The sequence below is a fragment of the Cynara cardunculus genome (genome assembly GCF_001531365.2).
Source record: "Cynara cardunculus var. scolymus isolate 2C chromosome LG 4, CcrdV1, whole genome shotgun sequence".
NCBI classification, from domain to species: domain Eukaryota; kingdom Viridiplantae; phylum Streptophyta; class Magnoliopsida; order Asterales; family Asteraceae; genus Cynara; species Cynara cardunculus.
This window is the reverse complement of record NC_037531.1, coordinates 1,048,108-1,073,900: the sequence shown is the minus strand read 5'-3', so window position 1 is coordinate 1,073,900 and position 25,793 is coordinate 1,048,108. Positions and strand designations below refer to the sequence as shown.

The 25,793-nt window shown below is 35.9% G+C and overlaps 1 protein-coding gene across 5 annotated transcripts in view; it reads right to left on the bottom strand.

Moving 5' to 3' along the window:
• Positions 1–3,336: 3,336 nt before the first annotated feature.
• LOC112511296 (symplekin) overlaps positions 3,337–25,793 on the bottom strand; it is a 28,081-nt gene continuing 5,624 nt past the window's right edge. The window contains exons 4-27 of one of the 5 annotated variants that reach the window (XM_025116864.1): positions 25,033–25,132; positions 24,729–24,900; positions 18,281–18,452; positions 16,885–17,013; positions 16,221–16,793; positions 15,487–16,137; positions 13,333–13,401; positions 13,153–13,263; positions 12,834–13,073; positions 12,023–12,070; positions 11,387–11,533; positions 10,593–10,757; positions 10,414–10,476; positions 8,666–8,776; positions 8,469–8,552; positions 8,331–8,378; positions 7,439–7,513; positions 6,715–6,810; positions 6,558–6,638; positions 6,410–6,481; positions 5,849–5,893; positions 5,214–5,297; positions 5,017–5,120; positions 3,337–3,896 (exon numbers count right to left, since the gene is read on the bottom strand). In XM_025116864.1, coding sequence (XP_024972632.1) covers positions 3,779–3,896; positions 5,017–5,120; positions 5,214–5,297; positions 5,849–5,893; positions 6,410–6,481; positions 6,558–6,638; positions 6,715–6,810; positions 7,439–7,513; positions 8,331–8,378; positions 8,469–8,552; positions 8,666–8,776; positions 10,414–10,476; positions 10,593–10,757; positions 11,387–11,533; positions 12,023–12,070; positions 12,834–13,073; positions 13,153–13,263; positions 13,333–13,401; positions 15,487–16,137; positions 16,221–16,793; positions 16,885–17,013; positions 18,281–18,452; positions 24,729–24,900; positions 25,033–25,132 — 3,558 coding nt within the window. In that variant the 3' untranslated portion in view covers positions 3,337–3,778. Of the gene's footprint in view, positions 3,897–5,016; positions 5,121–5,213; positions 5,298–5,323; positions 6,482–6,557; positions 6,639–6,714; positions 6,811–7,438; positions 7,514–8,330; positions 8,379–8,468; positions 8,553–8,665; positions 8,777–10,413; positions 10,477–10,592; positions 10,758–11,386; positions 11,534–12,022; positions 12,071–12,833; positions 13,074–13,152; positions 13,264–13,332; positions 13,402–15,486; positions 16,138–16,220; positions 16,794–16,884; positions 17,014–18,280; positions 18,453–21,874; positions 22,194–24,728; positions 24,901–25,032; positions 25,133–25,793 lie in introns of those variants that run through there. The other 4 variants (XM_025116865.1, XM_025116867.1, XM_025116866.1 and 1 more) reach the window with 4 other exon arrangements.

Sequence of the window (25,793 nt, the reverse complement as noted above, 5' to 3'; positions counted from 1 at the left end):
AACCTATTTCTCGATTGAATAGAAACCCAAATAGGTGAACAGAGTCCCAAATAACAAGAGATATGTAAAAAGCAGGTCTGATTACGTCTGGCACTAATTCTAATAAAAAAAATTAATGATTTTTGATTAAAAAAAATTGAGATTAAACCACTCAAAATGGGATAAAAGTTTTCCAGGTTTTTTTAAGAAATCATAGAACTTTAAAAAATATATTTTATAATATCAAAGTTTTAAAATTAAATATGCATTTTAAAAATCATTACTTTATATTATCAAATACTAATTTGAAAATCTATGATTTATAGTTTATTAAATCTAAGTAATTAAATTTACAATTCATATATTCAATGGAACTCAAATCCAATTTTAAAACATTCCTACAATTTTCTTAAGGTGTTATTACTTTTTATGTCAATTCAAAACATTAAAATTAACTTTCTTAAAAGAAAATTTTCACATTGATTCGTATCAAAATTTTAGTAGAAGTTCCAAATGAACTCATTTTATATACTAATGAGAAACATGAAATCAATATAGGATTGGGTTTCAGTGATTAGTGAGAAGGATAAGAAGAGATATTCATCCTTTGATCAATCTTAATTGAAGAGTTACACTAATGAGAAGCACCGGATCAATTCTCTTCTAAAGCGTAATTCATGGGTTGGTTTGAGATTAAAAGTGATCAAGGGTCCAAATCTTTTTTCACACGATCCTTTTTGTGTGTGTGTGTGTGTGTGTATAGGAGGTTTAAAATACAAACCATGTAATGTTACAAAATATGCAGAACAATTACTCCCTAAATTGTACGTTTGGGTACAATTGTCCCTAAGTTGTTTAAAACATGTAACAATTACATATTTTCATAATTGTGTACTTTTTTTCCATGGAGAGTATATGTGGAATTTTAAGTTTAGAGAAGTGGCCAACATGAAGAAATGTATTAGTTGTTGTGTTCATGCTAAGCTGCTAACTACTTTGAATTGAATAATTTGAACCCAATATATGTGAAACGATGCCTTAAATCCGAAAGGAAAAAGAATTTCAAATTGAGAACTGAAAGTGGTGTGCACCATAGCTAGAGTCGGAGAAGAAGAAAATAGATCAACACATGCCAAAGATAGGAATTACTTCACGTACTTTTCACAATTTCCGGTCATACGATGCTTTTAAAATGAAACACGTCGTTTACCAAACCATTATACGTGCTGACCAATACGAAAAACGACAACTTATCCTTCAAACATGCGATATTTTTATCGATATTAAGCTAAATAACAAGAATCACTTTGCAGAAGATGATATGGTGTGCAAAATGGACCAACACTACTAATACTACTAGTGACAACAATCAAGTGTTAATTAGGCAGTGGGGTCAAAGAGGAACCACTCAAGATGATATAAAGTGTGTGTTTTTTTTTCTGTTTTTTTAATCTTGTGGGGTCGGCTCCACTGGCAATAAAGTTTCGGTCTACGGAGATTCTCTTGGGTTCGATTGTTGCAAGGTTACCGGGGATTTTCCTTATTGTTCTTCAGGACCCTAGAATTAGTCGAGATGCATAAACTGGTCCAAACACCCACGATTAAATAAAAAGAAGGTGTGTTCTGCTTTAAGGGTAGTCATGGAGGTTTGACAAAATAAAGGGCTATCATATTCACAGACCTTTATTTTGGAATGTTTCAGGTAAAACTAATGCGCATATAAAAAGCTTTTGGTTTTTGGCCCACTTTCTTGGATCATCTGATTCCACAAGAATAAATTTTTTTGCTTTTCGTTTGTTCTACCAATCATGTGAAGATATATAATCATTCTCTCTCAAATCATGTGTTTTCAGTTTTCACGTGATTGATCAACAGGGACGGGTTTGACTTTCAATTAGCTTCAGCTTCTTGTGTTTGACCCCTTTACGGGAGTGGTTTCAGCTTTGAACATCTGGAATGGTCGATTCATAATGGTCCATGAACACCATCGGAAATACCAGACAGAGTCAATCTCAAAATATGAATACATAAATCTGATAAGCATTATATTTTATGTACTTAAAAATGTGTCTATTTAAACATCCATATGATCTTTATTTAGGATATGTTTGGTAAACTAGCTGAGGTAATCATGTTTGACAAACACTAGCTACTAAGTATGATAACAATGTAAAATGACCTAAAAAAACATGTTGAAAAATTATTTGAAAAAATTTAAGGGCATAACCGGAAAAAAGTGGAACTTGAAATAACTTTTCAAAATGCAAGTGTATACCTAACCAAACGAGGTTTTTTTCAATAAATTCAAAAAACAAATTAGTTTATGATTGTCAAAACATGGTCTTAAACGATTAAGCACTAGAAGGTCAATCGAGACGACCACCTAGCTATAACTATTAAAACACTGTAGGACAACAGCAGCATTCAGATGCAGATGAAAAATAACAACTCAAAGTGTTAATTATGGGAAAAAATTCAATTTTAGAGCAACAAGCAGGTAAAGTAAGAATCAAATAACAGATTCTTTCAACTCATGCACCAAGTGGTTCCGTATTTCATTTTTGAGGTAACCAGTTATAATTGTTAGTAAGTTTGGTGTCATCTAACATTTGGGTATAATTGAGATTCACATGAGATAGATAAAAACTCCAAAGGATGAACATTACAAGTCTAGTGGTGCAATTCACACTTGAATATATATATATATATATATATATATATATATATATATAATAGAAAAAGAGATTTTCAAACGAGAATGCTAAATATTTAAGAGAACAAGAAAAAGATCGTTAATGTACAAAATCATATATCATTCTCACCCGGATGAACCATATAGCCAAGAGAAACCATGAACCATCACGTACAAAATTATACATGATTCAGCACGACTTTGCCCGCGACTTAAGGCACGGCAAAAGGCATATGCTACCATTTTTTTGACGTTAATGTAAAATCACATGTGATTTTGTATATTACCAACTTTTTTTTTTATTTTCTTAAACAGCGAGCGTTCTTGTTTAAACCTTCCTATATATATGAGGCGATGAACCTCAAATCACCATATAGCAAGGGTCAAGAGTTCTCGACCCCCGGCAAGGATTCAAGGGCCAGTGGAATTGAGGAAACGGTGATTGGGCCTGACCGGTTTTAAACAAGTTATAACTCGTCCCTCCTCGCCCAATTTTAGTTAACCTCAAGACCGATACTTTAAGCCAAGGTCAGGTTACATTTGCCCATCTCTACTTGGGGCTAAAAAGATGGGCTTCTCAGCCCAAAAGTTCTTGACCAAAAAGACCGGTTTAGAAAAAACCTAGAATCAACTTCAACTTATACACTTTCGTCCAAAAAACCCAATACCCATCATGCACACAGCACATAATCTTGTAAATACATTGTTTTACGGTACTTTTTGAAAAGTTTGTAAAACTGAACCTCATCGACAAGTGAAGGCCAATATGTTTGTTCGGATGATATTCACTCAAGCATACACTATTGCACAGAGAGAACCTAGTTTCAAAAAGAAAGAGAATGACAAAAAAAAAGGTATCCTACTAGTCTCATTTCACTACAGAATCAATATTTAAAAAGAAAACAGCAAATTACATAAGATAGCAATGAACTAATGATACATCCCACGAGCGATGATCGCTGCCCCTCTTGACTCCAGCCTCTCGAAAAGCAACATGCTATCTCTCTCTCAAATCCAACCATATTTACTCGGGAAAGTACCAAAGGTCGTTCCCTCACGTAAACGATCCCAACACCGGTGACGAAATTGCAAAAAATTGTATAATTGTTATGAAGTCCCTTCAACTTTGGTACTTTTGTCTGGGTTGTTAAAAGAAGCTGCAGGATTTTGTTGTTGCTGCTGCAAGTGTGGTTCACTTGCAAGACCAAGGGATTGTAGAGTTGACCTGAAAAATTAGAGGTCAACTCAGATCAACATCCAGATAGCACATATACATAAGTATGAATTCAGTATATCCTACCCGTTTGTATGTTTTGTTTGGTTGTCTCATAGAATTTTGTTGCTTACTTCTAGACTCGTTTTGAAAGTTTTAATACTGCCTTGCTTGTTTTCAACTTTTCTTGTTCTTATGTTTTTTCCCACAATTTTTTAGCAAGCGTTATTCTTTTTTTTTTCCGCACACTTTGCACAAAACAATGGCTCTACTCTTTGGGGTAGATGTCAGATCTACATACATCTCACCCCTCCCAAAACTGCACCCTCAGTGGGAATACTAGACTAAGGGCCTGCTTGTTAGCAACTTAATGAGACTCGGCTTATTCAGTCAGCTATAAATAATTGTTTGGTAGTGGCTTATTCAATAAGCTTCTAGGGGGGAGCTTTATGCAGAAAGCCAAGTTTTTTTCTAAACCTGCCCTCCCAATTAAAAAACACGCTCTTTCCATCTATGAAAAAAAAACATCCAAAAAAAACTTTTCCAATCTATACCGGCCGATTAATCTATACAAACAGCTTTATCCATCCAAGACTTAATGGAAAACCAACCAACGGCTCCTTATTTGGTTTGGTTTGGTTTGGTTTGGTTTAGGCAGAATTTGGGGGGGTGGGATGTACATAGATCTGTCTTCTACCCCCAAAATGAGTAGAGTGATTATTTCCATGAAGAGACACAGGTGTGCAAATTACGACCATTGTGGATAATGTTATTCGGCCAAAAAATTATACAGTATCACTTTTCCCATAAAAATTCAAACATAGTGGAGTTAGCATTTTCTTTAAATATAACTCCTAGTTTACTGGTTTTAGTTTCCTGATCACAGTTTTTATTCATATTTCTATTTGAAGGGTTAAATTTTAATAATACCAACCCCTCTCTGAGTGACTGAATCAAGCCTATAGATTCAAGTCAAAGGATCAAAATGATACAAGCCTATAGAAAACGATCCAAAGAGTCGAAAAACAGATTTCACGAGCCCAGACCTGGCCCATAATCGTTTTCATGGTCTGATTTCTGAGCCAACCAAACTCGGGTCTGGTTCAGCTCAATAAACAGTTGAAATATGTACCTAGGCAAAGAGGCTTTAATATTCGGTTGGTTGGCATATGCAGCAAGAGGAACTCGGAGGCTACCATATTTGTTCAGAGCACCCTCAAGTTGTGGTGACGGCAACTGCAAGAACGATTCAACATTAAGAAACTAACAGATTGAAAACCTTGCAAAAAGAAAAAAAAAGAACGAATACCAATACAGAACAGAACATACTTGTAACAGTACATGAAAAGAATGTGGTCGCGTTTCTGAGATGCATTTCAGAAAGCCAACCCACAATTTTGGCATCCGCCATACCTGGACCAACCACAGGAACAGTTAATTGACTACACAGTGTTACTTGGCAACTTATGATTTCAAATATAGTTTAGAAATCCTACTATATTTATCGTAGTTAATTCTTGCATAAGAGGCTAACAAGTTGCAAATTCTATTTTGTTTTTCTTTCCTTTTTTCTTTCGAATTAAAAGAGAGAGAAAAAATAACCAACCCGAAMMAAACAAACCCAGTAGTCCAACCTGGAGGTGGGGTCGGTGAGTCGGACGTACACAGACCTGACCTCTACCCCAAGGAGTAGAGAAGCATTTCCATGAAAACCCCCGGCTGGTACAAAGTGTGCGAAAAGAAAGGATAAAGCTTGCTCAAAAAATTCGTGGAGAAAGGACATACAAACTTGAAAATAAGAAAGGTGGTGCTAAAAATCCGAAGTGAACCAAGGCTTTTGTGAGGGTTGTATATTTGAAAAACGTTTGGTTCTGCAATTTGGACCCTGGTTGCTACAAGGGTCACTCCTTGAAAGCTACTTTACCAACACAAATAAAATTGAGTCACAGCATGAATCCACTCACCTGTTTACTTACGAGTTTGGAAAGTATCTCCATAACAAAATCAACCTGAATATGGAAGCATGAGTGTTATAAACAGATAAGATACCCTTCAACATAGCAAACAAATATACATCTAGATATCATGAGAACAGATGCAGATTTCAGCTCTCCGACGAAAAAGGGGTAGAAAGAAAACACAGACCACTACACAATATCTAGTTTTCTTGTGCAACAGATAGCTCACACACATACTTATATAGACACCATCCGAAAAAACGATGAAACTAAAAATATCTTAAATTTAAAGGCTCAAAGCAAAGGAAAGGTAGAATGGTTCAAAACCCACAGTTTGGTATGGAAAGAGCTATATACCACTGGATAATCAAGTTCATAGACCCATTGATAGAAAGGCAATAAGATAGCTTAAAGTCTACAGGCCCAAAACACCCATGCTTCACGATATGCATTGCAAATGCACACAAAGGAGATGTGATTGAAGGCAACAAACTCAAAAAGATATCGCCCAATTAGATGCAACGATAAATTCATGCAAGTATGCATAAGATCAAGAATCTTAGATACCAGCTTAGGGAAAGCATCGATCGCCTGGATTACTGTCCTCATGAAGAGAAGAGGTAGAGGTGTTTGATCAACCTAAAAATTAAAAAGGTTAGAAACATATACAGATACTATAAACTGATAGGAAAGTGAAATCGGAGAACAACAATACCATTTGGTTCAATGCTTTTGCTAGGACTTGTTGAGTGAAAACAGTGCGCTGCGCAAAACAAGCTGAACAAGCATCCATTATCTGCAAGAATTTACAAAGCGGAAGTGTAAAAATGACTGGTGTTTGACATTGCTATTGAGACAGATAGCAGACATGCCTTTTTCAGTGGAACACCATCCTTCTCAGGGCTAATGTCGTGGATTGCAACCAATACTTCTGCTGGCGTTAGTGCAGGGCCCATATGAGCTGAACCCTGAATCAAGAGCAAGCTTCTAAGTATTGTTCCTCCGGAAATTAAGTATGATATTATATAGGAACCACAAGGATCAGAATTGCATGATATGGTAAAACAGAACCTTCCTTCCATTCATAGAAAATTAAGGTTTCACCATTTCTTACCAATTTTCCTATTTTTTAAGATTTTCTAATTTATGAAAATGTTCACGAATCTAAATAACATCTCCAACAATTGAGTGACATTGTTATCTAAAGCAGTAATACACATTCAAGTCCTGAATATAGAGATACACTGAAATATATTAATAAGAATTCATCTCTCTATCTCAAAAAGATGCAATACTTTCTATGTAGAGTTGTCCCAAAAAATGCAATATTTCCTTTTGCAGAAATATTTCATCTCTCTATCTTAAGGGGTATTTTAGGTATTTAGATATTAGTTAAAGACTTCTATCATATTATGGCCAATGCCAAGTCAAACATTGAATTGTTGTGCAACCAAGGAGCAATTTTTGTATTTGTTCACACTAGTCGATATCTTTATAAAACATATTATCTTGCTTATATTAATGGTGTTATAATAACTCACTGATTGATCTATTACTATTATTATAATGCTCAACATGGGACTAGGATAATTCAACCTGTAGTATGTGAGCCAATGCTGTCTGAAATTTATCCAACGGAAGATGGACAAGTCTGGGGAAAATAGGCAAAACCTGAAACCAAAAACCACATTCTTTTAGATGACAAGAACACAAAATCCAAAGTTCTATAACATAACATATATGAGAAGCAAGCAAGTGATGAATACATCAATCCCAGAAAATGCATGAAGAGCCTAAGCCTTGACATCAGAATTCCAAAGGGAATTTAGCAGTTCTAGGCATTTAAATAACCTTTTAGCCTTAATCACCTAAGTGGAGATTAAGTGAATGCTGAAGTGGTTAGTTCAGATATGCATATATAATATAATATTTGATACTACATTATTGTTCAGTGGGAAAACAATTACTCGGATAAGATTGGGAAAATTGCCTTCAAGTGGAAAGAAGTCAGTTGAACAAAGTGAGGAAAAGTAGAAATGCTCAATTCTTAGGTGGCGAATAAGTAGCCATAACCAGTTGCAGAGTCCTCCATACTTATGACCCTAAGCAGCGCTTTTAGAACATCACTCGACCATGCCTACATCAGTTACCTAATTGCCAAACTTTAAAAATCAATTTCTTTAGTTCTACAAAGCATTTTTGTGTTAAGATTTTATTACCTTGTACATGTTAAGTTCAGTATTTCTTTGTCAATGCAATTAATTGTCAGCGCCAGTCCTTCTACTCTTCCTCAATGGCTCTCTTATTGGTATACAATACAAGTAAAAGCATCATACTCGCATGATTTACCATCTAAGAGTATATTTTTCCATAAATCTTTTTCATTTCTTATTTTACCAACCAATATCCCGATTGGCATTCCCAGTTCTCTGGTCATGACTTCATTGTAAAAGGGTAAGAAACATGTTAAAGGAAGGAGAGGGAAAACCTCATTCTTGGTAAAGGAAGACAAGATTGGAATAAGTATTGTAGCATCCTGAAAGAGAGAAATACCACGTAAAGACGATATTGCAAAAACATGTTGGCAAGTAAAAGCCCAGCAGCAGGAAAGTCATAAATTTATCACCTTAAGTTTAGTTTCATATAAACGCTTGACCGTTGTAATTAGATCGGCCGAAGGAGTCGTCCCTTCACACAGAACATGCAGCACCTTGTAGAAAAACCATTAAATTATATGATTATATCAACACAATAGATCAGCATAAAAGCAGATTGAGTTGCAATGACAAAAAAAGTTCAAAAATTAATTGAAGGAATATACACCTGTGTCAGGAGGTTTTCACTTCCTTGGGGTGGATCAGATATTATGCAGAGTAAATCGGAATATGATGGACCTAAGGCCCGGATAAGAATAGGGACATGGCGATGGATAGCCTGCATTATATCAGGAAGTAAATTGAAATCAGCAGACACCAACTGGACTGAACCTTCTTACAAACATTGGAAAATATTGAGCTCTGTTTTTTGCAATGTTACTCCTATCATGGCAATCACATAAACTTCATGAAAGTAACAAGATAAATCCTTATTAGTCGTTAGTAAACTAAAGCTGAAGGCGTAGTTTGGAGAGACAGACGGCTTTCGCTTGCACCCATACAACAATGATCTGCATGGAGATGACACAAACAAGCAGACGATATTAAAAGTAAAAAAGATCCTAGAGCCACCGCAATCCAAGAGCCTAGACGCCAATTACCAAAACCTATCACCTCAAAGCAGTTAGGGTTCTGTAATCCTAGATCACATAGGCATAGCTAGCATAGACCAAAAACCTTTGCCATACATTTAGAGGAATAACTTATTAAACAAAAGAATCACACATTTTTTTACTTTTACATTCAAAAAATACTCACTGTAGCTTGTACGACTGATAAATGAAAACCTTTTGGTTATTGTACGTATAGTTGGTGCCACTTCCAATATGATAATGATAAAATAAAATGGAAATGACTTCCGCATTATATCAGGTTATGTTCCTGGCAATTTAAGTTGTCATATAAAATTGATACCTTAACCACTTAATAGCATTAAGTCAATTATATGTACCACTTCCAGTTTATTTAGAGACCATCCTAGATCAACAAGATTTCACTCGGACTCCAGGGTTCAATAATTTTAAAAAAGGAGTGAAGAGTCCCTGCTAAGCTTATATTGGATTAATTCACAGGTCCACACAGGATGGCTCTCATGCACCATTTGCCCCTTGGCTTTCCAAAGGTTAGGGAGGGAAGTCTATTGCTTGCATATTACAAAGAAGCCATTTCCAAGAGGACCAAGACCCATGACCCTCTCATGAAGGAGTCTGACTCTCAGTTGTTATTTGCGCCCTGTGTTCGCACGCCATGGCGCGATATGGCGCAAAGACGCGTCTCCAGCATTATGAAATGACCCATACCGTTTTTGTAAGGAGTGGCTCACGCCATGGCGTCTTGAGGCAAGCCATGGCGCACCACAGCGCGCGTTTTTTGTAACACGTGATTTTTTTCCATAAAATATTTTAATAATCTTTCATGTGTTTACACTTTTAACTTCCGATTTTGCATATTTATAGATCTAACCAATCACATCACTCCCAGTTTCACAAGTTCATAAACGTTAAAGACTCACGGTTAAAATGAAGTTGTAAAATTACCTTTTTAAGTTCTATTTTAAATATTATGAAAAACCTATTTTTATAATGATAGTCTATGATTTTTCTTCTTCTAATATGAATCTACATTTTTTTTAATATCATTATCTGATTAGATAATATACAGAAAACATATCTATATATATAATTCTATATATGACATACAAATTTGCCGCCTTATGTCACGCCTTAAAGAACGTTGCGTCCTCGTCGTGGCGTGTAAGGCTTGAGGCTTGACCTCGCCGCCACGCCACGCCTCACGCCTTTTTGAACCTTGTTTGCGCCTATGTGCAACATTTGTAATTTTGTACATGCCACAGATAAAAAGATCTCCCAATTGTGAAGTATAAAATTTAAGCGATTTTTAGCACATAATAACCACCTGCTTAACAGACTTCGGAGCATGATCATATCTGTCAAATACAAGTTGAAGAAGACTAGCCTTCTGCACAAAAGCAAAAACAGAACACACAGCAAGGGGGGTAACATCAGCATTACTAACAAACTGAAACAGAATAAGAGTAACTCTTTGTGCAGAGATAATTTCACAGAGAAGCAAACCTTGGTACATAAAGCAAAAAACAAAGAAAGGTGTTGTTGAGCTTGAGCAGGCGACATTGACGAATCACTTCGGGAATCAGATTGTGCACCCATTGCAGTGCCATTCTCAGATGTCCCTGGCTCTGAAATCTGAGAGCCACTAATTGATGTTTCTTGACTTCCCATCTGAAAATGTTATTGGGGGAAACAAACACAAAAAGAAAGGGTGACTACAGTCGAAATGGAATATTCATCATTGTAAGACGAAAACAATGTAGAAGATATTAGTAAGCTGGAAATACTATATCAAGCCCTCCAAATTCAAAGAGATAATAACAAAGCAATTGATGCTTCCATAATCCCAACAATCTGCTGCCCTTAATCTACTGTATTAAGCATTATTATAGCAAACACATAGATACTCGACAATAATGATGTTATATGTTCATTTTTAGCCTACCTAACCAGTTTCACAAAGAAGGCCTGTAGTCCAAACGAAAATATCTTCATCTAAAGAGAATATACTTTCTCTTCCCCTCTGTATCGTCTTAAACAGAACCAATTTGCTTTAGAACTCAGAAAAGGGTGTTCATCTATTGGAGAATTACACCACAAAATAGGTGTAGTCGTGTAGAGGGTTCAAAAAAAAGGTATCTCTTACAGAAAAGCCTAACATTCACTATAACAAATCTGATAGAAGATCCAGTAGCGAATGCAGTATATACACAACAGTATTTCAACTGAGTAATGCATATGCAGATTTATGTAGCATGTCAAATATATAGACACCACAGAGTTAATCAAACATAGCACACCTGCCCTTCTGTTCTTTGATCATCGGCCCCCGAAACTGAAACCTCAGTATCTGATATTGGTCTATTAACAGCTGAGAGCAATTTGCTTGTAGCAAAATCCTCAATTTTCTCTGAGATGAAATTAATTACGTAAAGTTTGTTTGCCACCTGAAAACAGATACAAACACAAATGTAACCATGGAAGAAGCTAGTATTTTTCCAAATAAGAATTCCAACAAACGGCTTAAGGATTGTGTGGTATCAGTCTAGGTTTGGTTTTTCAATGAATGGAGACAGAATAAAGAGAACAGTGCTTGGAAACTCTGCATTTTTGGAAAACCAGAATCAGTTTATAGAAGTTTGTAAAAGCCAGTTGCAAAAAATATTAAAACGAGTTTCAATTAAAACCCAGAAGTTGACTATTTAACTTCAGTGAGGTTGATGTTTTAGACCCAACTAAAACAACTTCCATCTTTTTTTCCCTATTTTCATCTTTTCATTTGAAAACAAAATAGTTGTCAAATGAGTTTTGACTTTGTTATCAAAGACAAATCACAACACCACTAACATTATGAAGTAATGTAACAAAATATTTCAAGTGCTACCAAAGAAGACCTTAAAACTCCATTTGCATGAAATTTGTAAGTTCTAACTTACCAGTCGGATCGCTTTTGAGCGGATGTCATCTTTGGGATGAACAGCACACTGCATTTCATAATGCATCAATGTGAGAAGCATACAACAAGCTACATAAAGCATCTACTAAATGGAGAAGCAGTTCTAAAAGAAATACTGACTAGCAAGAACCAAACAAGTGTACAACAATCACTTCCATGTGAATGACACAATACCGTAGAACATAATTGATCACATCACAGATGCATGGTCCCAATACACTCCATTTGGTTGAGAAATAGCATTGCTACATGCCACTGTAATCCCCTAGGTTCCAACATAGAAGTTATTGGCAATGAGTGTTATACTACAAAATCATGTACTGTAACACATAAGTTCTGTTTTCTTGATGCAGGATCACTGGTCTCAACATGCATTAATAGGCAATGCTCAACCCAAAATAATGAGCCATTGGCTATAAACATAAAACTGAAAATTTCTGTAAGAGTTGAATTTCATTTTGTAGCAACTACCTAAATGAATTGCATTTAAATAAAATCTTATAATCAGCAAATACGCTATCGTGTGCAGAACTTGATAGAAAATACATTTCAAACAACATATAATTGGTTAAAATTGATGATTACGAGAAGAAACTTATCAAGAATGTAAAATTGTAATTCATATTATACTAAACATTTTCTTAAACCAACAAGAAAGGTCACATATATTGCTCAAAGAATTAAAACTAGAAGGGCAGAATATAATTTTAGGACAGGAGAAGGAGACTATAGCCTTGTATTTTCCTGTCTCGGCCAAAGCGCCAATTCCAGGTTTCCTTCAAAAAGTTTACCTTCAAAGCAATATCCAAGAAAGCCTGACGATAGTGAGGACGTCCTAAAATTAAGCTCCACAAAGAACCAAGACCTTGAGTGACACGATCACCATCACGAATGTCTTTCCCACAGTTATTGTCTGAGCAGCATATATCATCAAGAAGCTTAAATGCAGACTCAGGCAAAGAAGGAGCTTCACTAAAAAGACGGCTAAAGGACTTATCACTTGCTGGTAAAGCATCCAGCAAACACCTCGCCTGCAACAAAAAGGGCTCAATAGTCAATCTCAGATTTCCACAAAATTGGATTTTTATGGCACCTATAGCAAGTTCTTACCACTCCCAGAAGGAACTTCTCATAAACAACAGCCACTGAAGATTCTTCAGCTGAATCTGACATCCTGAGAGCGTGCAGGTGGTATAGCACATGCATTACAAGCTCATGCCCCTGGAAAAGATGCAAATGCATATTACATGCAAAGGTTTAACAAGATATAAAGATATTTAAAGCAAATACCTTCTGATGCTGGTAGTCTGAAACAATATGCTTTTGTATCATTAGAATTACATCATCATCAGCATCAACCTGCAGCACAATAATGGACAAAATATCATTATAATTCTTCTTTTGTTGTCTCAATAAAATATGTTGCATATGATACCAGAACATCAGAAAGTAAGGAGTTAGAGTGATGAGCAGGTATACAGAAGTTACTCCAAAAAGACGTGGAATATTGTATTTTTGTGGGACAATGACCCTCATATATTGAATAAGTGCAACGCATGAGGTCTTAAGGGGAGAAGATATCGTAAAGTTTCATCTTTCTTACTCTCAATGTCATTCCCAAAGGGGTAAAGGCAAATTAAGCATTATGTAAGCAAGATTTCACAGTAGAACTCAAGTTACAATAATTCCAATCATTAGAAACTATGGTAACTTGCAAAACAAGATTATAATGTCAAACAATTTTACTTGAATCCATACTCAATAACTGAAACAGAATTATAAAAATAATTTGTTATATTTATGATTAGTATTAAATGTATCCACACCATAATTTCTCATTCAGAAAAAGGAGAACATGGAAAATACAAGGGGGCAGATATTGTATCATGTCCGCAAAAACCATAAGCTATGACATATTAGCACATCTAAGCAGCACAATATACACCATCGAGCTTTAGTGAGAATTCCAACAACATGCTTAATGCCACAAAGCTATCAAGGCAGAAGAATATGAATACTAAAGCAATAACATCAAAGCATGGCAAGGTAAAAATAAGCATTCCAAAATCAAACAAAAAGGGGTACAGTAGAAACGAATTCAATAATATGTCAAGTGAGTCTTGTACTGCTGTGGTCCTCAACTGGAGCTGAAATAGTGGACCTTAATTTGAATTTTTCCAGCTTGAGTAATAGACTGTATGCTCACATGGATCATCTGATTACTTGGATGCAGAAACACTCTTAACTATCTTTTAGGATGTCCAATACATGCTTAAAGAATATGTAAGTCTAATATTAAGCAAATTCTATCATCTTACTCTATTTGAGATCTTTAAAGACAAGGGGAATAACAAATGGAATTTGAATACAATCTCCTTCGAACCAAATCTGTGAAGTGGTATTTTTATCTACAAACTAATCTATATTCACTACCATTTGATATTATTATATTGGATCGACTACCCCCAACTAGTTTAGGACAAAAAGGTTTATTAGTGTGTATCCCAACACAAATTTGAATGATTGATAGAAGCCTTTTAGTGTTGCCATCTTTCAGCATTGTCACTTTTCAAATTGGCTTGGAAGTTATAAATAAATACAAAACCTGACCCTGGTCATTATATCTTTAGCATCTATTCTGCGCAGTTGCCAAATGCAACAGAAAAATGATATATCCAAGTGTACCACGAAATTATGTCATAAACAAGAATCCTTGTTCTTCAAACTATGATTTTTAAACATATTCCTGTCATCTTTACTAAATAAGTAGCAGAAGCATGAAGCCCCAGAAAAGAAAACAGGGAAGCATCACCAGAAATACCCCTGTTCAACTATAGGCTCCCGTTCACAACCAACCTAATAATTTGACTCCTTCCAGTTTAGAAGTTGCATTGGAAAAAATTTGGACGACTTTCGGCAACTATATGATATATGGGGTCTTACTTGAAGTCATCTTATTGATTTATATAACAAAACTGAATCCATCATCAGGCACTGCTCAAAACTGTTGATGTGCATAAAAGGTAGGTACAAATCTCTACAATTGACTTACTTGGGATGAGTGAGCAACAAGCTCATGTCCTCATTTTATTAGAATGTTTTAGAGCTTGGTCTTATCACTCAATGATTGATGTAATGGCTGTTGCTTCCCACGATAAGAATATCACGCATCAATGACTTGAACACGCCACATCACAACAAGATTATCCACATTACACCCTCAAACATTGATTATCCATAAATAACTTATTATTACCTCAGAGAAAAGATGTTGTGGTCTCCTTTTACAAGGTTGTCATACATTATATATAAACATCTGGTGCTCACAAGTAATACTAAGTAAAACAGAGTTAGAAACAATAGCAGTGCCTTCCCAAAGGGAAAACAAGAACAGCAGTTAAGCTCGACAAATGTTAACCAATCAAGAGAGGAGTCAACCCCCACCTGAGCAACAAGTCGAGAAAGCAATGCCATGCGTGTCTGCATAAGTTCTGTGCCTTTTATTTGCTTATAAGAGTCTATAATCCTTTTGATTGCCAATTTCCTTATATCACTTTGCTGTTCTTCTGTCAATTCCACATAAGATGGAACCACAGGTAAATCAGCAGAGGCCTCCTCCAAGACAGGTGTGTCCACTGTACTTGGTGAAAGCTGATCTGCTTCCACCAATGATAGGGTGTGGTCCTCATCTGTCATTACAGTATCCATCGACTTCTGTGCATCTGACTCCTTGTTAACATAATCAATAGGAGAAACTGCTACATCAGAAACAATATTGAATTCCACCTCAGGACCAACTTGGATGGCTTGTTCATCCGGAACCTGTTCTTTAAGAGATGATTGATTGGCTTGAGAAACTTTTGTTATATTTTCTGGGATATGCAACTCAGTTTCTGCTTTGGGCATAAGAATTTCTGATGTATTCTCAATACTTGGCACCACAATTCGAGGAGGTTGCCTTTTAAACAGGGCAGAGGCATCAAACTCCAACTCTACTGGACCAGATTGTGTCAAACTTGTAACATCTTCCATAGTATGCTCCGACGGGTTCCCAACAGGTAATGCCACACGCCTTGGGTCAAGGCGACGAGGATCCTGTAAAACATTAGGAAAAACTTCAAATCACTGATGGGGAATGGCAAAGCAAACAAATAAACACAAGCACATGCTAAACACACCCTTCGGGAATCACGTTTGGGATCCGCTTGAAGACTAATGGAAGTGGCTGTAGTAGACAATGGTGTACTAATTGCATTTGATGAGATAGACACTGGTGCTATGAGCACAGGATTCTGTGTAGTTGGTGCAACCTGGGAAGAAGTGGTTGGAAGCCCACTTTGCTGGGTTACTGGTAGACTGCCAAGTCTCGTTAACGGGGGAGGACTTTTAGGCAAATGCTTCATATTTGTCACAACAATGTCAGCTAGCAGATCTGGATGTATCTGGGATATCAGGATTTCAAGAGATTCAGCACCTCTTTCTCCTTCAGCGAGTAAAGCACCGATCATGGCAATCATTTGTTCAACAGGGGTGAGGCCATTATCTAGCGGTGGCACCCTGCCAGACGCTCCATTTACCGAGTGATCATGTCCTGAATCACTTTGAATTACAGGACCTGTATTACTGTTAGAGCCATAACGAATCCTTTTTGATGCTAGATCAGTGGAACCTAAATGTTCATGATCCATAGGGATTGAACGTTTCCTTGGCATGTCCCCTGACATAAGCACATGACTTGATGGTTGCTCATCCTAAAGAGGATAGAATAAAATTGTTACATTAATGATCAGAAGATGAAGTATAATTCAAAAAATATATGCATGCTATTTTTAAGCTGATTACCTTGTTTGCTCGAGCATCACGAGAAGCACGCTCACTATTTCTTAGCATTTTATCAACCTGCCGCATCACCTGGTCAGCTGCATCCCCAGCATTCATCGCCCGCAGAACCTTGAGCAACTTCTCTCTCGACTGATTTGAGATTATATAATATTCCCAAGTTAGCATAGTAACAGCACTAGCAAGAAAAAGAATTAGAAATAATAGTGCAGCAATTCAAATTTAAGAGAAACGACTCTTGCAATCTTTGGTTCTTGGGAGGGGGATCCCATTCACCATACATCAAAGAAACAAGATAAAGATTCATTAGATGGACCCTAATTTATAAAAGCAGATAGGAAAAAAGTTCCCCAAACCATAATTTCGAGTGGAATTTACAGGGTCAGTTTGGTTTGGTTTAGATAGAAAAAAGTTGCTTATTTTGCATTTTTCTTCTATTCTAATTTTTGGCTGTGGAGCAGAAACTGAATGATGCAACTCACGATGAGATTGATGAAAAGCTTTATTCCACCTGATCAATTATAAAGGTTAACTCGTAGTTACCATAAAATTGTTGTATACATAGTTTAGTTTATAAAACTGACATGGGAGAAGGGAAACCCATAAAATCAAGATCCACCATATTCCAGATGCTTTAGCTATCAAGAAATAAACTGATAACAAGTTGGTTGTCGATGGCATGCAATAGATGTTAGATAAACAAAAAAAGACAGAACGATAACAAATCCACACATTAAAGTTAGAAGAAACAGGTACTCTCTCCAGACAATAGTGAGTAGGGATTTAATTTTGATACATCAAGGATACATAAATTTGAAATTCCATGGATTTTATCTCATTTTTAACTTTAATTTCACTATTTGTAGTGTCTTCTATAGCTTAACCAAGTTCTCAGCTTTGATCGAAGTTTATTAAAAAATGTGTCGTAGAAGAATGTACTCTGTTTGACTCTCAAAAGCCAAACAAGAAAATTACTACGAAAAGGAGGAAGCAAGTATTACACTATCACTTCATGAAGAAAACTTTCATTAAATCAATTACACTCGACAGAAACAAGATAAAACAGAAGCATAGTAACCAAAATAATTCATGGACTTTTTGAATGCTCGTGTTTGAGATTATGGTAAAAACTAACCATCATTCTTGCAAAAGATGCCCAATATGCAAGAGAGAACAACTTTGGACAAACTGTGGAAATGTAAATCCCAAAAAAAGACCATCTTACTTGACTCTTTCCATCCAAAATTGTCCATTCTTGCAAAGACGAAAAGATAGTGTTTTGCTTACCACATATACGATTGCTTGTTTTCCAAAGAAAGCAAAGTACAATGGGTTGCAGAAGTCAATCACTTAATTATAATTACATATTTCACCTTGACCATGCTGCATAAACAATTACCTCCATGATAACAGGGTGTGTACACCTCAAGAATCCCAAAAAAGCAGTCCGTAGAGAATACTGTATGCTTGCATTGTGGGCTCCTTTCGCTATGAAACTAGCATCAAAATCGAGCAGTGCAGAAAGAACAGAGCTATACTGGACCTGCCTCCTCCGAGCTATGGTAGCAAGACTGAAAGAAAAAATACATATTGTAAATCCAAAAGATGTCAAGGGTCAAGATAAAACTTAGGTAGGCATGAAAATGAACAGCTTGTGTTAACTTGCTCATTTTGTCCTGTAAGAATGCATCGTACATCAAGGCTTGCAGGGGTAAATCTCGATCCAAAATGTAGGAATTTGCAATATAATGTGAACTTTGTCTCACCATCTCTCAATTTTTATGCATGCAATGGTTAAATCTAGTGTATATAATGGCATCTAAAACAAAAATATTCGATTTAAACCATCTTATACTAATTTCTTACTTTGCAAAGACTCTGTATAAGATATGGTATGCAATGTAAATGATACCTATATCTCCTAATATGATGTGCTATGTGCATTAAAGTGAATTATTTTTAAGATATCATCCAACATAATAACATTCTGCTGCACGAATCCAATGTGAACAGGATATGAAGTACTGGCCATGGACAACCGCCAAAAAGACAAAAGTAATAACGAAGCTCCAAGGCTCCAGGCTGATTTTGTCAACTCAAGATCTATGAACAAACAATTCTAAGAAACAAGATCACTAAAGTGCCTCATCATCCTCCCAACATGACGGATTGAGTTGCCTCCAAAGACACATCTTGCTATATCCAGTTGCCAAAACAAAAGCAGTTCCAAACAAATGCAAAACCAACAGGGATAAACAATTAGACAAGTAATTGCCACAAAAAAATGCAAGAGTAAGCTCTCTTTGTGCATTCATTTGGGAAGAGGTAATAGGGAAAGAAGCAGAGAATTTGGTTCTTTTCATTTAGACCAAAGGACACTCAATATTCTAACTTCACCTTATATGGTGTTCACGAGAAATGACAAATATCATTGTAGGTCTCATTAACTTTATTTGAGGAGAAACAGGATGGGACACAAAAAATGGAGACTTAAAGAATGGAGAACACAGGTAAATGGCAAAGACAAATAACAAATTTATCAAGTTAAGTAAGACAGCAAAGGGACTTGGCAACACAAAAAAATCAGAAGTCAAACAGCTAACTGTTGACAGTAATCAATGAACTCAAAAGTTCATCAATCATTTACTAGCAAACAACACTCATCTTTAGCACCCAAAAGAGATGCAAGACACACAAAGACCAAGTAAATATCAATACGTCAGATAAAACAAGCAAACACTAATACTGGCCTCCATGTCTGTTCCTAGCAACTAACATGCTCCTCATGCCCTAAACCCTACAACAATGAACCCTCAGTTCAGAATTCAGCTCCCACTGAATATCCACCATGACATAAATCCTCAAATATTGTCAACGAAATCCAATTAACTTACAGAACGTCATAAAATAACAAATACAAATATTCAACATATGTAGTTCCTTCAAGATTGAAGATAACACATTGACATTGCCAATTCCTAAGTTAGGGGACTTGCTGATGGCCCACCCTGCATGATCCTGATGGTCAAGATTATATAACTGAATTGTGAAATGCCCAACGCTTGTTCTATTGTCAAGTTTATAAGCTTAGGTAGCCGCTTTCCAAACTTCAGTTTGACTGTGCATCTTTATTCTTTTTTCACAGCAATGGAAGGATCATTTTCCCATCTTGAAGGACATAAAAAGAGATGATGATCCTCTCATATTGGCACAACTTTGATTTCAGAAGTGCAATAACAAGTATCAAGAATCACATGTGGGAATCTACAAATATTAATTAATAGATATTGGAAGAAATGCATACAGGTTTTTTCAACATAACCATGCATCAAGTAATTACTAAAACAGATGACGACCACAAACTTATTGTATATTAATATGTGCAAATGCATGTATAATTCAAGGAAAAGAATTTAAAAGAAACATGAAAATAAGTAAAATTTAGCATGAATATTGCTGTCAATGACGTTTAGGACCAACAATAAAGAAAGTCGTGCCTTCAAAACACAAATCAGAAACCATCATGACGCATCACACTAAAATAAGTTAAATGTGTGTGGATACCATCAAGAGTTCAAGACACAATATCAGATGCTTAAAAGATTCTATTGACATCAAACAGATGGCAATGAATTAAAAAGAAATAGCAGCTCACTGTCAATCTGCAGATTAGCCATCACCATTCACCAAATAATAATATCATCCTAAACTTGTAGCATGAAGCAAGGCCGGGATGAAAATCAACCAAGACATGCACCATACAACAAACAGAAAACAAATCATAGTTGATATTGTAAAACTACACTATTTTATGCTCTTCAACCTTCAGTTTGAGGACACCATCTTTTAATTATTACAGGACCTGGACACAAATTAACACGGGTGAAGGAAAACTAATGAAGGCACCACCAATAGCTGCGGTTTCCTCAAATATGCTATAAGGAGCATAAAAGGATGTTATTGAATTCGCACTTCTTGTATGCATCAAAAATTGCAAAAGGAACAGCTGCAGTAAAAATCTACAAATATCGTTCACAATGTCAACTTAAAACATATTCCTAGTTCATGCAACTTAGTTCAATGACGAACGAATTCAACATTTGTGCATCTGTTGAAAAAGTATGATGGCTTATTGTCATTTCAACTTCTTGAACCTGAATGAAGTAACTTTTTCTGTCAATAACATTTAGCAATGTACAGTTAAACATCATCAACAGCAGGCCCAGTCCTCAAGCATGAAATGGAGAAAAAGGCAATCAGCAACCATGAAATTCTTCATTTAATTTTACAGCCCAGGGTGTCTGCATCCATGCACAAAGACCAAGACATGGAAGGCCCAGGAGAAGCATTGTTTCCTGATATAGAATAGAAAAGAAATGACTAGAGCCTCAGTCAGCTTTTCTTCATTTTAGGTAGAGAAAAAACCATATGAACTCAAAAATACTCCCCTTCCAGAATTTCCTTATATCTATATACCCTATATCAGTTTTTGATTCTTCAGTCTGTTCTTCATTTTAGGTAGAGAAAAAGAGCAATATGCACTCAAAAACACACTCCCCTTCCAGAATTTCCTCAGCTTCATATACCCTATCAGTTTTTTATTAAGAAAACAATAACTGCATTAATGCAGACGAGGTACACCGAAAGCAAGAAAACAAGTCAAACGATAGCTAACTTTTTTCTTGAAGTTTATTTCAGAAAAGTTGGATGCAACTTAAAAAAAACATACTGCACCAAAATTATCATTCATGTCTTCTCTGGGCACCCTAGGCTTCTTGGAGGCTCAATAACTTTTTGTTGCAGTGAAAAACCTTTAAATTAAAATCAATAAAAGTGAGAATCTGAGATCTGAAGTGCAAAAATTGTTGGTTGATAGCCTGTACAAAATATTCTAAAAATTAAAGTGTAAAAGAGATCAAAATGTCAGGCAAATGAGATGAAAGGAGTAAATGCCATAACCAACAGAATGATGGACATTTTACTGAAGCTGCCATCACCAAAATATGATATTTGATTAATTACGGTTATTCAATGTGTGCCACAGGTCAATTAAGTTACATTTACAGGCAGCTTTCACACAATACAAGGGTATGTATATACAGCGTGTAACGGGAGAACAGAAGATCTCAAACAGTTTAAAACATATAAACTTAATGCTATCAAATCCCTCAGCAAATAAGCCATCGCCCATTTCCAGCTAGGAGATGGTGTTGACATCAGCTAACTCCTATCTCCCATTATCTGAACCACCAATTCAGCAATTCCATGCATACATCCAATCTGATTAACCTTGCACAATGCTTCCAACCATGCTGCAACAATATTACAAACAAGCACTTCAAGGTGTACTACAACCTGATTCCAGCTCCAATAACATCTCCAGTTTTTGAAACAGAGAAAAGGAAGCCAAAACCAATTTTTTTTTTTTTCATGTGCGATCATAACCATAAATCTAAAAAATTATATTTGTATTAATCACATTGACAAAAACATGGACATTGAAATATAATAGAGTAAATTACACCAATCGTCCTTGTGGTTTGCTCAAACTCCCCAATTGCCAGCAAGCCCTCATAGTTTCAATTTGTTTACACCAATTCGCTCCTGCCTCTAACTGCTGTTAAGTCCATCCATTAAGTTGAGGGGGATTTTGGTCAATTTTTTCCTTCTTATTTAAAAAATTTGTTTACAAGCACTTAAAGCATTTTTAAAAATAAAACCCATCCCCCCTAAATGCTTGTACACAGGCTTTACACACTTGTACACCAGCTCTTTCAATTAAAAAAGGCAAAATGACCAAAACGACCCTCAACTTAATGGATGGACTTAGCGCCCGTTAGAGGCAGGACGAATGGTGTAAGCCAACCACAGGGACAATGGGGAAATTCCTCTATAATAAAAATATATCATAAATGAATTTTTGTCACTTGAGAGCCTCATCACAGCAGTGAGTGTTTACGGAGATGTGGAAGTCATGAGAAGAAATTGTAGAAATGAGCTGTCTTCTAACAAAGCACGGCTGCATATGTCAGATCCTTGGTGAGATCTCACCATACCAATAGAATTTTTATGACATACGTATTTGTTTCTACGATTGAAAGGAACTAACGCCATCTAGTGCACTTGGAAATGAAAAGAAAACCTAGAATCTGGCCAGTATATAAATGAAGCCATAAAAGCAAAGCCATGACCAAGAACTATCCAAAAGAGGCGTCTCAAATGTAATTTTATGATCTTTAATTGTATGAATGCTATGGCTGATAAAGTATATCAGAATGCAGCAATGATGATCCCTTATTTAGAAGCCATAAACTTAAAATACCTCTTTTCCAGTACAGAATTGCATTTGACATCAAGGAACCATGTTGTAGAAGTCAAGAATAAGAACTCAACTGATAAGAATTTATCTTTCACATGTATACAACCATAGCTAGAAATTAAAGACTATTTTAGATGTACAGATAATGTTGGTAATTACTGTTTACAAAGTTAAGATGGATTTGCATGAACTTCAAATCTGTTATCAATGATATTACAAAGGGAGCAAAAACAGCAGTCATGCTCACTTTTAAGGATACATACATAGATGGCAGACAAGACGAAAGGAGACATTCTCACCCAAAGAAATAATAAACAAAAACAAAACATTGATATAACTCGAGGCATTTACTTAACCTAAAGACCGGAGGTAAGCAAATAAACACTATTACAAATAAGTACATAGAAGTCATCTTCAGCCATTACAAAAAGCATTCCACATACCTTCCACAAAAAACTAATAGCCTAACTGTCTCATAACACATAAAATTCAAATATACATCATGATGAGGGAATGGAGCAGTAGACATCAGAAATTCCTAGGAGCCTTTGAGAGAAAGAAATAGATATGGATGAATAATAACAGACCATAACATCCTTCAGACCATGATGCATTTTATTTCAAGCCATAGGTGTCTAACCTCTCTTACAGCAAAAGACAGAATAATGTGCCGGTCCCCTAATTATTCCAGGATAATCAAGTAAACTTAGCATGCACAACTTCACTCAACATACCGGAAATTTTCCACCAGGTCTCAACTCTCTTAAGTGACTAGGACAGGTCCTCAGTTGGCTTTGGTTGAGTTGCTCTAATGGACATCAACAACGCTCTCTATGTTTAGCATTTCAAAAATTACAACACGAGCAACAAAAAGATGTTCCCAACCACAGACCATAAGCATCTGACGAAGACACTCTCTTGACTTTTTTTCCATCACTGTCTCATTTTGATGTGAGACGCCAGGAATAAAAGAATCAGGGACATCAGGTATACATTATTACAATGACAGAAACCAACATATACTCACAAAAGACAAAAAATGTCCATAATTTACTATGAATGACTAATAAACACCAATGAAAGAAGTTAAAGAGATGGAAGTTGTTGAAATAACATCAAGCAACAGAAGTAATACCACTAAACTTGAAGACTCGACGTCTAACAAGCTGATACACTCAAGTGTCAATTATGTTACACCATTAACCAAGAAACATTAGAAATCATTCAGCATTCAGACTGGCAGAGTTCGCAAGACCAGATACAATGAGATTTACCAGGTGACACACAAATTGAGACCTCATGTTTTATAAAACATATCTGGCTCTTAGCTTAAAGACTACCTGACTTCCATTTTCTAGTAACTGTTTCCCACCAAAATATTTTGTCTATTAATGAATTAGCTTTTTCTTTTACTTCTACAATTAAAAAATCCTTCCATAACCATTAAAATTTGAGAACACACCATGATGACAGTGAAGAAAATCTTAAAGTGAATGCAGGTAAGGTAAGCAGATGGATAGTATCTCACCTACTAACAACAGAAATCGTAATGGAGCCCGGAAGAACACTAGCCGACCTCAACAAATCAAGTAAAATTAAGAAGGATCTATTTGCTTCTGACTGAAGTGCAACCGAATCCAGAACAGGATGACCACCAGCCAGCCATGAAACATTGAACACTTGTGCACTTCTAGTTGCTGCTATAGTGAAAGCAATGTCCAAAGTTTAAATGTGAATGATTAAAAACCAACTTGATAGTTGAACCAAACATATTTAACAACTATGATATAGAAAAACCGAACCCATGAACATTGATGAAAAATAGGCAATACCTTCTGTATTATGCCCTCTAGAATCATTGTCAGGCATGAAGAGTAATACACAAGTTTCCAAAAACTTTATAGCAAGCAGCCTTGGACCAACAGACCTAGCCTACAACAAGTGCACGTCAATTAAATTAACTTATGACAAAAGTGTCACTAGAAATATCAAAAAGTAAGAACGCAACAATTTCCTTGATAAAAACAAGAAAAAGACGAGAGGTAAGAGTAAAAATATACAAAATACAGTTGCCTGTTAATACAGTATATACCCAATAAGATAAAATAATGTCCTAGAAGGCGCTGGAACAGTTATGCCTCTAATTCCAACATAAAGTTCACCAAGGCCAGAGAACAGATATAGCATATAAGCAAGTACCCATTCTTTACCAATACAGATATGTTGAATTTTTCAGCAGTTAAAACTTAAAAGTCATAACATTTAGCAGAAACCTGCACTTCAACAACGACTGTGGTTATTACCATCATATCAACAGTTTCACATTAAACAATAGCATAACTGAGGATCAACCCTCCCATTCAAGAACTTGAGAAGGCATTCTAATCCTCCTCTTGACCATACAATGAAATAAAAACATTCAAAAGGAGATAGGATCTTGGGAGGAGTAAGATGTACGCAGACCTTCCTCTATCCCAAGTGGTAGAGACGTTCTCATGAAAATCCACGGCTTGTGAAATGGTTTTGTAGAGACAAGATAGTAAAAAAGATTTTTGAAGGTTGCAAGAATTTTAAAAAAGACAGAGGATGGCCG